Here is an 11,107-nt window from a genome sequence, read left to right on the forward strand (position 1 = left end):
GATGAAAGATATAACTGGCCAGTAGCCATTCAAAAACTATAACATTCACTAGGAGATCTGATATCGTCACTTGCGACTTTTTTACAATATTTATTGTACATATACAGCGATATATGTAATGTAATTACAATTATTGTACATATACACAGGGCATAGCATCCTAGACTCCTGCCCTCATTCGGAATATGTATCCTAGGTCTAGACAATAGGCGGATTAGCGGCCATTTTGTCTTCGACATGATTTTATTCACGTGTCCTTATACTTTAGTACACAAATATATAAGTTAACAGGTTTACAATATTAAAATTATATTTTGAATATACAATATATTCTGTAGTAAATCGATCAAATGACGGTGATTGTTCAGGTATTATATGCTTGATAAAATTAAACTGTCTGAACAGCTAGTATTCTCCTCCGCCGTCAGTGTGATTCCAGACACTCCACGTACCGTGTTGCGAAGGTGGAGGAGACTAAAGCTGTATTGACGAACACGCATGCGTTAAAAAATATGTAGCCTAGGTCGAACAATAGCGTGATCGACGTAGTTTCCGGCATTGTTCCTATGCACTTTCACCCTCCTGATATACAGCGATACTTGGTTTACAACGGGATTGGAATACGGGTCACCGGAATACGACGTGTCAGTAACTGACAACAGTCGTATGGACGCACTTGGTGTTTCTCACTTGGGGTGTCAGAACCTCGATGGTCTGACATCTTAAACCCGGCGAATAAAACTGATCAGCAACAAGAACAACACTTTTCGATGAGTCATTTATATAATATACATATATTACACACCTTGTTGTACATGTCACGGTGGCTCCGGAAGATATTTAACATTGGGTTTTTGTTAATGACCTGTTCTGGGTGAGTGCCCGCAGGGAGAGGGGCCCCTTCGGTGTCAGATAGTTTGGAAAAAATATGTCAAAAACGGCCATTTTCCGGTATCTGATCACAGTTTATTGCGGGGAACTGAACCCCCGCTGCATGGCACTCGGTTCCAAAACCTTTGCATAATATGAAAAGTAAGATCCTAAAGCAGTGAATGCTGGACTCCCATAAGTTTAACATGTTAAAGCATTGTCCAATCGTGTACTAAGCCTATATGCATGATATGTATTATAATTCATTTGTTGTGAATTATATATCAATGTGATTGTTGTATGGTATTTGCGTGAACTTAGAAGACAGGGAAGAGATGATGTTGGCCTTGGGTATTTCCTATTCGTGTCACTATATATGATCATCGTTTGCTTTGGTCTATTAAATATAATTATACGTTACAAGAAATGCAAGTTTGAGGATACACAGTGCAGGTTGACTCCCGCTGACAATAAAAATGGAAAACCAGATCACAACATGTAGATTGTCCGCCTCGTCAGGAGTGCTTGTATCCATTCTTGTTGTATTGTTGCATTCCTATCTGTCGTATGGCCTCGCATTGCCGGATTATCAGACGTTATCATTCTCAAATCCAAACCAAAGTCTTGAATTCACGAGACTCGTCGTTCACAATGAAACTGGCAGTATTTACATCGGAGGAGGAGATAGATTGTACAGGTTATCGGCAGATTTCGAGATACAAGAAACTGTTGATACTGCTATGTGGGGACGATTCTTGTCCGTTAAATTATAATAAAATTTTACTTGTGGATAATCGCAGGGGTTTGTTAGTAACATGCGGCAGTGAAAGTATCGCAGCAACCTCTCGTGCAGACGAAAAAGGGACATGTCAGATAAGATCACTTAATAATATTGCAACACCTTTGAAGGATGATGATTCGGAAGACGTTGTTGCATCAGGAAAGTTTTCTACAGAGGCTGTTATTGCACCAGGACCGAAGAACTATGACGGAGTTGACACACTTTATGTAGCCGCAACGAATTCGGGAACGAATTTTGGGAAACCCATATCCAGGAGGACATATGCATCGTCTTTGACAAATCGAAATTTTGATTATATTTTCAACACGCAAAGTGAAGTTTCGTTCGTCAGTTACCCTGTTAAACCTTTCTTGATTAATTATGTGTATGGCTTTGTTAATGAACATAAAGCGAGCTCAACACATTATACATATTTCGTGACTTCGCAGAGACCAGACTCCACCACACGTGAAAACAACATCTAAGTCTCAAAAATCAATAGAGTGTGTCAAAATTTTGACTTTCGGTCATATGCAGAAATAACTCTAGAGTGCCAAGGTGCCTCCCCTACAAACAAGTATAACCTAGTACAAGCTGCTTATGTTGGTCCAGCTGGAGCTGATGCTGGTGATAATGTCATGTATGGAGTGTTTGTTAAGAATCAAGGTAAAGATTGTAATGTACCCAGTACAGTCACCTACCTGGACAACCGATTCTTTAGAAATGCTTAGTCGCGCTAAAAGTCGATCGATACATGTTAAAATCAGCACAATTCAGAGATACACCTTTTTGCTATGAAATTAATTTTCTCGGTCAAATATAAAGCAATATTTTTTTTTTCTTCAGTAATGTCAGTTAAAAACTTGGTGCTTGGATATACATTTAAAAAAAAAAAAATCCTGGTGTTAAAATTAAGCATCAAATTGTATCTTTTAGTGTGATATTTTTGATTTTGATAGGCCTTGAGTTCGCCTGCGAGCTTTTTACGGAATTGATTTTTAGCGTCTCAAACTAATATAGTTTGCTAAAGAAAGATATTTCCCACCTCTGTAAAGCACATCGTGTGGGTCTATATATTATAGTTTTGTCAGAATTTCCGTTTTATTTTACCCTTTTTCCCTTCATGCTCTGAAAATGTCAAACTCGGTGCTTTTATCTCGTGCGCAACCAGCAGAAATAGTCGATATTTTCATTGTTGTCATCCAGGGCAATTTTCCATTGAAAAGCAAAGATCATGAAGATTGCCCGACTAGCGATTTGGTAGCCCAAATCCCCAATTGGGTTTTCTGGTAAATGAGGTGAATTTTAAAAATTTGCTCCCGTGATAGCCTGCAATTTCAATTTATATGGATTCCATGATTATGAAAACCATTTTGTCTGTCTGTGTGTTTGTTTACCTAGGTTAGTCCATATTAGGAGACGCACGCTTGAGGTTCATGAAAATCCACGGTCCAAACCTAGAAAAATTAGCGTGTTATTATAGGGGATTTTAATCTTCTGTCCCTCCTATCTCCATGTGAATTTTGTATGACCTACCCACCGCCCCCCCCCCATCGCGGGTTGCCATTTTCATTACACCCTTCAGACTTAGATTCATCAGTGTTCGGGTTTGTTTTTAATTTGACATGTAGGCCTATATATAGGCCTAAACCATATTTGTCATAATTAAGCGCTATACCTAAATGTATAGCTATGCTATATATTATTATGTAATATCATGTACATGTAGGCCTATCGGGTGAGGTGGGTGCAGAGGTGTGTGTGGTGGGTAGTGGTGGTGTATGTAGGGAAACTTTGGTGTGGTAATCAACACACTTTAACCATGACTTTCAATGCAAGGCTTATTGTTGCCACAAATGTGTTTTTTTTTCCTTAAGGTTATTTAATAAGTTTTTATAAACTTCCATGTTTAACCTGGTATTGTTTTGGCTGCTTCATTAGGGCCTATGACTTTCGATGGGTTTCCAAAAGCAGTTTCAAACAAACACAAACAAAAGGCACCATACCCAGTCACCTTCATGACAATTGAAACATTACGTCAAGTATTAACATCCAAGTTATTCTGTTTTTAGGCAAGCAATGTTAAATAATTGCTTGAACAGGTTTTGTTTAAAAACAAAAACCTGTTTAAGTTAACAATGAAAATGAATGGTTCTTATAAGGCACAATCTCTGATGAGGAACTCAAAGCGCGTAAAGCACGAAATTTACAAAGAAACATAAAAACAATCAATTTATAAAGATGTTTAAAAACAAAAACCTGTTTAAGTTAACAATGATAATGAACGGTTCTTATAAGCCACAATCTCTGATGGTTCTTATAAGGACAATCTATTTCTGGCGTTTAAATAACGAAAGTCTGGGGCGTTACGCAGGGGCGTTACGAAGGTTATTTCTTTGGAAGTGTGTTCCAAACAGTTTGCTTGATCATAAAACATACAGCGTAATATAATGTTTTGTAAAAGAAAGTTTTGTTTAAAATATTGCCCAATTGCATGTAAGCCTTCGGGCAAAGTTGTTTTGAGGAGAAGCAAATTTCAACACATTGGTCCGAATCACTCACGTGATGATGAAATATCCTCATCGTGCTATAAACATGCTCAGTATAGGAGCGCTATTAGGCCTGGGAATTTCGTTGCTATATTGAAGTTCTGGCAACACTGTATCATGCCGGTATTCCTATTAAACCCAGGGATATCGATCCACAATGCTAGTATTATTAGCCTTATATTTCACGCGTTGATTTTGAAAAATTTCAGCCGGTGAAAAAATGGTGAAATCAAAACGTAAATTCTGACAAAACTATGATATATCGCTCACGGTGATGTGCGTTAGAAAGTTGGGAAAAATCCTTCATTAGCGAACTATATTACTTTGAAAAGCTAAAAGGTTGATCCAAGAAAAGGCTCGCGGACAGAGTTTAAGCCTATCAAAATCGAAAATCTTACACGAAATGACTGAATTTCACGCCAAAGTTTAACACTAGGATTTGAAAAAAAAATAAGTATCAAGCACTACAATTTGACCTGACATTTACTGAAAAAATAAAAATGATTGCATTTCATTTGGCCGAGAAAATTAATTTTACATTGAAAAGGTGTAACTCAAAATTTAGCTCGTTTCAACACCAAATTCGATCGTTTGTATTGCCACATTAAATGACTGAGTGAGCCTTGCTAAACAAAAGAATCTGTTGTCCAGGTTGCTAACTGAGTAACCAATCGGCTCTGTGCGTCTTCAAGTAGGAGGACATAGAGGAAAAGTTCATTGATGGTATCTATGGATGTCTACGAGAGGCAGGCGCTTATGGTTTGAATTATCTGAGGGATACAAGATGCCTTGGAGCTTGTGTAAGTAAATACCACCATCGCTTTGTTTACATGTGTTTGACACAGTAGCGTAGATTTTTTTGACATGGGGGATAAGGGTTGGGAAATATGCTTTGAAGTATAGTGAATGCAGCATCTTTTGGCGACAGGGTACGGTACAGTATATGGTACAGTGCGATATTATTCACTTGTGAAGTCTGCATTTGAAGGAAGAAAGGAAATGTTTGCAAAATATCTCCAGATTTGGTCAAATTTAAGGGTAATTTTAGCTTTAAAAAAAAAGCGCCCGACCGACCCAACTTGAAATAAAAGGTCTGTCCGCATGTAGAATCGCGGTGTTGTTGGGGTAGACGCGTTATTGTTGGTCAAAGCAGCCAAAATATCGATTTTCAATTGATCTAATTATTGAAAAATAACACTTTGATGTTTTGCAAAAGTTCATTCTACAAATCATACACTTGCTTAATTTATTGCTGTTAATGAGTTATATTTTTACAAACGTGTTATTGTTTCAGCCCTCTTTACAACATAACTCAAGTACCACAGGACCTACAAAAGTATATATCTGTGATATTTAAATTCTTCTACATGCTCGCTATGAAATGATATATGCATTTTTTGCCAAAGCTCACTAGCATTCGCCCGATGCTGTGAACTACCAAATCGCAGCAGTTTAAAATATTTGCTAACCTTAATGAAGAATTGCTCGGTATTACAGCAATAAACAAAGGACGTTTGTCATTTTCAGATTCTCGGAAAGGGGGTGGAGTAGTGGGTGGTGGGTGTGGGGTGGGTGTGTGATCGGGTCGTCCTCTCTACGAAAAATTCCATGAAACACACCTTCACCATAATATTTTAATATTTTGAATACCTGAAATTGGTAAAAGTTACAAACACTCGATACTCACGTACTTTATTCTACTTTATATCAAAGACGGTTACTCGTGAGCAGGCTATCGGACAGCAATGTAATGCGCTGAACTGGGCAAATGCAAATGAATTCAACCCCCTTGTATCTACTGCTGCTATTGAATGGTCAGACATCATACCGTCTTCCATCATTACAACTACACATAGAAGTCACACTATAGCATTTGTAGGAACAACGGATGGGCAACTGGTAAAGGTAAATATGGATATTTTCAAACATTTTCTCATCGTTAAAAAATGATTGAAGTAGCTATGTTGCAGAAAATATTAAGTAGTGTGCACATGCACAACATTTTTCTTTAAAAAATACACTATTTTCAGGAGTACATTTTGTTAACTTAATCAAACAGTGTATTTTTGATGTGCATTCGTGTGTATTCGGGTAAAAGGTGATTTTGGCCTTGCGTCATTAAGGTGGTACTACATCTCTTGATAAATTTGTGACTATTTTTTGCATTTTTCTCAAAAGATAATAACACACTGGTAACAAAAGTTATGTATAGGGGCAAGGAATCCATCAGTGACTCAAGACAAGCGGTACGTTATTTATGATAAGATAAGAATGTACCTCATTTCTTAACATAAATAATGAACCACTTGTCTTAAAACACTGATGAAATTTCAGTGAAGTAATTGGATTCCTTGCCCCTATAATATACGTAACTTTTGTTAACAGTGTAGTTATTTTTTGAGAAAAATGCAAAATTAGTCACAAAATTCACCACCTTAAACAGCGTATTAATAACTCACAACCTGCTATACCTCACACAGTATTTTGCGAACATTTTACATATCTCGCACAAATTATGTGAAACGTTCTTCATAATAAGACTTATTGGAATCCTATGCAATTCTGCATAATATAATCGAATATCTCTAAAAATCGATCACTCGTCTCGCATTTGTGTGTTTGTGCCATATCCATGCACATATTTTGAAAAGTATGAATTTCACATTTTTACAGTGATTTATAGTGCGCTAGGTACAGGCACAACGCCTAGATCCACAAGCCTCAGCACACTTTACAGGTTGTCGCTGACCACTACGGCCCCACATCATTCCATAAACCATTAAACAACAATATTCAGGGACATTGCTGCTTCAAGAGCGCACACCCTAGACATTCCGCAATAACCATCACAACCAGGATCAGCTCCCCGAGTTTCGTACGGGTTACAACGAGACAAATTAGCAGTAAGTTCCTTGTCCAGGGGAATTTCAAGCTAACTTAATTTTCCACGAGAGTGTACTAGGCACCGCCAGGGTTCGAACCCGCAACCTCACGCACCATAGTCGAACGCCTTAACGATTGAGCTAACTTGACTGCACATGATTGGTATGAACCGTGTCTTTTGAATTTCAGGCTCACATTGTTAAAGCAGATGAAGGGAGAGAGTATGAGAGATTATTTTTAGGAAGTCCTTCCAGTCCAGCAGGACAAGTTTTAAGAGACGCATATCTTGATGATAAACAAGAAAATGTTACTCTGCTGACGGAACAAAAGGTTCGTATCTAATATAATGCTCCGTAACCCCGACATCGACATTAGAATCCACAACATGCTCTCTAGGGACACACTTCTTTAATCCCAGTACATATGTATATTTATTAAATGACCTTGGAAAATTTGGGTACAAAAACTCATAATCTGCAATTTGAGGTCAAATTTTGCACTAAGTTTGTTTAATTGAGGTTATTGAACTATGTCATTGGGGTGAGGCCATTGTGGTCCATAGTGCGATTGTATCAGGTTCAAACATCACTTTAAAGGGACATTCACAGCAATATCGTAGATTTCTTTTTGACATTAGTGGGATGTTGAAAGTTTTTGAGGTAAAATGAAATCAGCATCTTTTAGAGACAGAATAAGTTTATGGTACAAATATGATGGTGAAATGTGGTGCAAAAGTGGAACACATTCGCGCGAAGAGCGCAAAAATTGGTATTCTTTAGACTAAATGGCCAAATATGAGGTTAATTAGGTCAGAACCCTATGCACAGGTGTCAACATTGGGGATGATTGTATGGATTATCCCCGTATCAAAATATTTTGATTTTGATCAAAATCCTACCGCCCGGCATCAACCCTTTCACAGATCCATCATCCAACATTCAACAACTCTTCCTATAGGGCCTACCTTTGTTCAGGAGCCAACCGTTGTTAATCCGCGATGAACCCACACTTTTACTGTAGCGTATACGCGAACGCGAGCGTGACTACGCGTTACGCGAGAGCGTTGAATTCAGTATTTTACAGGTAGCGGCTAAAGCGGTTTTATTTTGTAGTTTTATTGCTGATATCAACAGAGAAATCATCGAAGTTTTTGTAAGGCTGAGTGGCAATGATTAACTGACATTCCTCGTAAAATAATCGTAAATTATACGATCACCGGTACGATCTTTAGCTTCTTTTCGTTGTTGAAAGCCGGTGCGTCCGGCGCGTCTGCGTGGTTTACTTCGCTCGGGCAGCTAAAGCTGCCCTCGCGAAGTAAACCACTCAGACGCCGCAGACGCATCGTTGTTAATCGGTGATGAACAACGGTGAAACATGATTAAATCCCTAAATGACACCATATAATAAGCTGGATGCTGCGCTTTCATGTCAAGAGACCACTCTTAATTCGCTATGCCCGGGCATAAGGTATCCCAAAGATGGACGAAACCTTTCAATTTCTTCATATTGTATCAATATTTCTGGAAAGAAAATGATTAAAGGGTATTTTTCCCCGATTAATCAACGATTTTTAAGTGACTTCAGAAAATTTTATTGGTGGTCCGCGATGGATTTCTGATTAGCTACGATTAAACTGTGGATTAAAGCTAATCCTTTATGGTTAGTTTAGGGCAGGCCTTCTCAACTAGTTTATTGGAAGTGTATACTGGGAAATTTTAGTGATCATGAAGTGACAACATGTTAAGGGAGGAATTTGCGAGGGAGCGCGTGCGCGACCGAACGCATATAGCGGGTGGGGTCCAGGGGCCACCTTATGGCCCCTATAGGGGTCCAGTGTGAAAGCCCCGGCCGCGAGGGTCCAGGGGGCAACGCCCCGAAGCTCTGAGTTTTAAGGGCTTTCTAAAGGCTCAGATGTGGTATTTTCAACCCTTTTTTGTTAAAAATGAATGTGAAAAAAAAAAAAAATTTACCGTGCGCCACTTCGACTAGCTCCAAGCTGCGCCAGTTGAGAAGGCCTGGTTTAGGGTAATTTGGGTAGGAATATAGTGTTATTTTGTCTCTTAGGGTTAAGCTAAATAAGGCTACTCTATAAATCTTGTAAATTTTCTCAACTCTTCAATTGAAATAGTGCAATAATTATTTTATATGTCTCATTTTCGATTAAGGTGATCAAACTAAGTGCGTCCAATTGTGACGTGTACAAAGCCTGTGATGAGTGTGTAAGAGACCCGTACTGTGGATGGTGTTTCAAGCAAGAAAACAGGTACTTTGAAGATGGCACATTAACGCTTCCGTGAGAAGTTTCAATGAATAATCAGGATTTCACTGGCAAAAAATATAGGCTTGCCATAAATTTTGTTTCTTTTTTGAAAAAAAAACACCAAAAAACTTCACCCACTAGTCAGATTAAAAAAAGATTCGCCCAATATTCAGACGAAAATTTCCCTCACTGATGAGTGAAAAAAAGAAAATTTTGCCCACGCAACTCTGTATGAAGGGTATACATTCAAAATTGAAAAAAAAAAAAAACCCCACAAAACAAACAAAACAATTTAGTCGCCGAAGGCGGTGGAAAAAAATCGCCACCTGTGGCGAAAAGAAACATTTTGCCGCCTTCGGCGACGAAAAAAAATCCGCCCGACCCAAATCCCATGCCTCAGATAATCTAATGGTGTGTCCCTTACCATGGTTACTATGGTTTGTGGCAACTTTTGAAACTTTAGTGCGCCTTTTTGAAAATATTTCTAGAACGTTTTGTGCTTGCAAGGTTGTGCGTTTTCAGCGTATTATTTCGAGAACCGACTTTATGTGTAACAGTAACTGATGTTTGTTTTCTCCTTTTTCACTTTTCTTTTTTTTCTTCTTTTTCAACTTCTTCTTTGCAGATGTACTCGTTTTGATGAGTGTGAAATGGGTGATGAAGGATGGTCGCCAAATAAATGTATCGGACCAACCCCCAAACCCGAACCAAAAACGGCTGCAAGTGATTCCCCATCAACCATCGTTCTGCAACCCATAGGTACCTAGTACTCTGATTATGAGGCTTTTATAATTATATTCGATGAAACAAAACGAAGTGAAACAATGCGAAATGCATATAAAGGTTATTCACTTTACTCATGTGTGATTTCTAACAAACGGCGCTGATTCTCGTAGTATTCCTCATTCAAACAGTAGCGTAGCCAGCGGTGGGGCAGGTGGGGCAGAGTGCCCCCCTGACAAAGAATGAAAGAAAAAAGTGCCCCTCTGACAAAAAATAAAAGAGCAAGTCAGAAGGGCAAAAGAAAAGGGGCAAGGAGCCCTTTTCTACCGAAATCCTACCGAAATTCAGCCCGATCATGGGTCAAAATAGTGTAAAATGCGAATATAAAGCCCATTTCCATCCTGATAATGGTCAAAAATAGTGTAAAATATTTTGCGCGCTACGCGAGCACATCGTCCATCTATTGTATGATGCAACTGTAATTTTTTCGTCTGTGCCCATGAAATTTTATTTTGCCCCCCCCGACCGAAAAAGCTGGCTACGCCCCTGCATTCAAACCAATACAATGTACGACCTTGGAGTTACCTGCAGTCCTAAACAAGGTATAGCAGTCGCTGATAGGATATGCAACACGGATAACCTATATTCGCTGTCGAAGTGACGTAATAATCGAATAAACTACCATAGCAATAGCAATTTTTGAATATACCGCGCTGCTCTGGTATGTTCACGCGGTACCTCTGCATTGAACCATATCATGCTGATCACTCGCACCTGTAAGATTAGTATTTTTGAAAAGACCAGTATTGTCGGTATTCAATCTATGATTGCAGACATACACAGGTGATGAGTGCAACCTCCTAGTAGTGCAGCGATATATTTAAAATTGTTTCCACCTATTGCTATGGTAGTTAATCCGATTATTACGCCACTTCGTCAGCGAATAATGTATTTCCGCCAACTATTCGACATGTCATAACATAATTATAACTTATTGTCCGTCAATACACATTCATTAGAAGATAAAAAATAATTGAAATA

General features: G+C 38.6%; 1 protein-coding gene and 1 long non-coding RNA gene across 2 annotated transcripts; both read left to right on the plus strand.

Moving 5' to 3' along the window:
• The first annotated feature begins 1,302 nt into the window (after nt 1-1,302).
• Nucleotides 1,303-4,859, plus strand: LOC140166612 (plexin-A4-like). The gene is given in 3 exon segments (XM_072190113.1): nt 1,303-1,621; nt 1,623-2,317; nt 4,852-4,859. Coding segments are annotated over 3 exon segments (978 nt in total). The 5' UTR covers nt 1,303-1,346.
• A 3-nt stretch (nt 4,860-4,862) lies between these two features.
• LOC140165779 (uncharacterized) lies at nt 4,863-9,347 on the plus strand. The gene is made up of 4 exons (XR_011860764.1): nt 4,863-5,000; nt 5,914-6,105; nt 7,273-7,413; nt 9,249-9,347. It is a non-coding gene; the product is annotated as an uncharacterized lncRNA (long non-coding RNA).
• Nucleotides 9,348-11,107: the final 1,760 nt, after the last annotated feature.

This window comes from Amphiura filiformis, chromosome 12, assembly GCF_039555335.1.
Source record: "Amphiura filiformis chromosome 12, Afil_fr2py, whole genome shotgun sequence".
In the NCBI taxonomy this organism is placed as follows: domain Eukaryota; kingdom Metazoa; phylum Echinodermata; class Ophiuroidea; order Amphilepidida; family Amphiuridae; genus Amphiura; species Amphiura filiformis.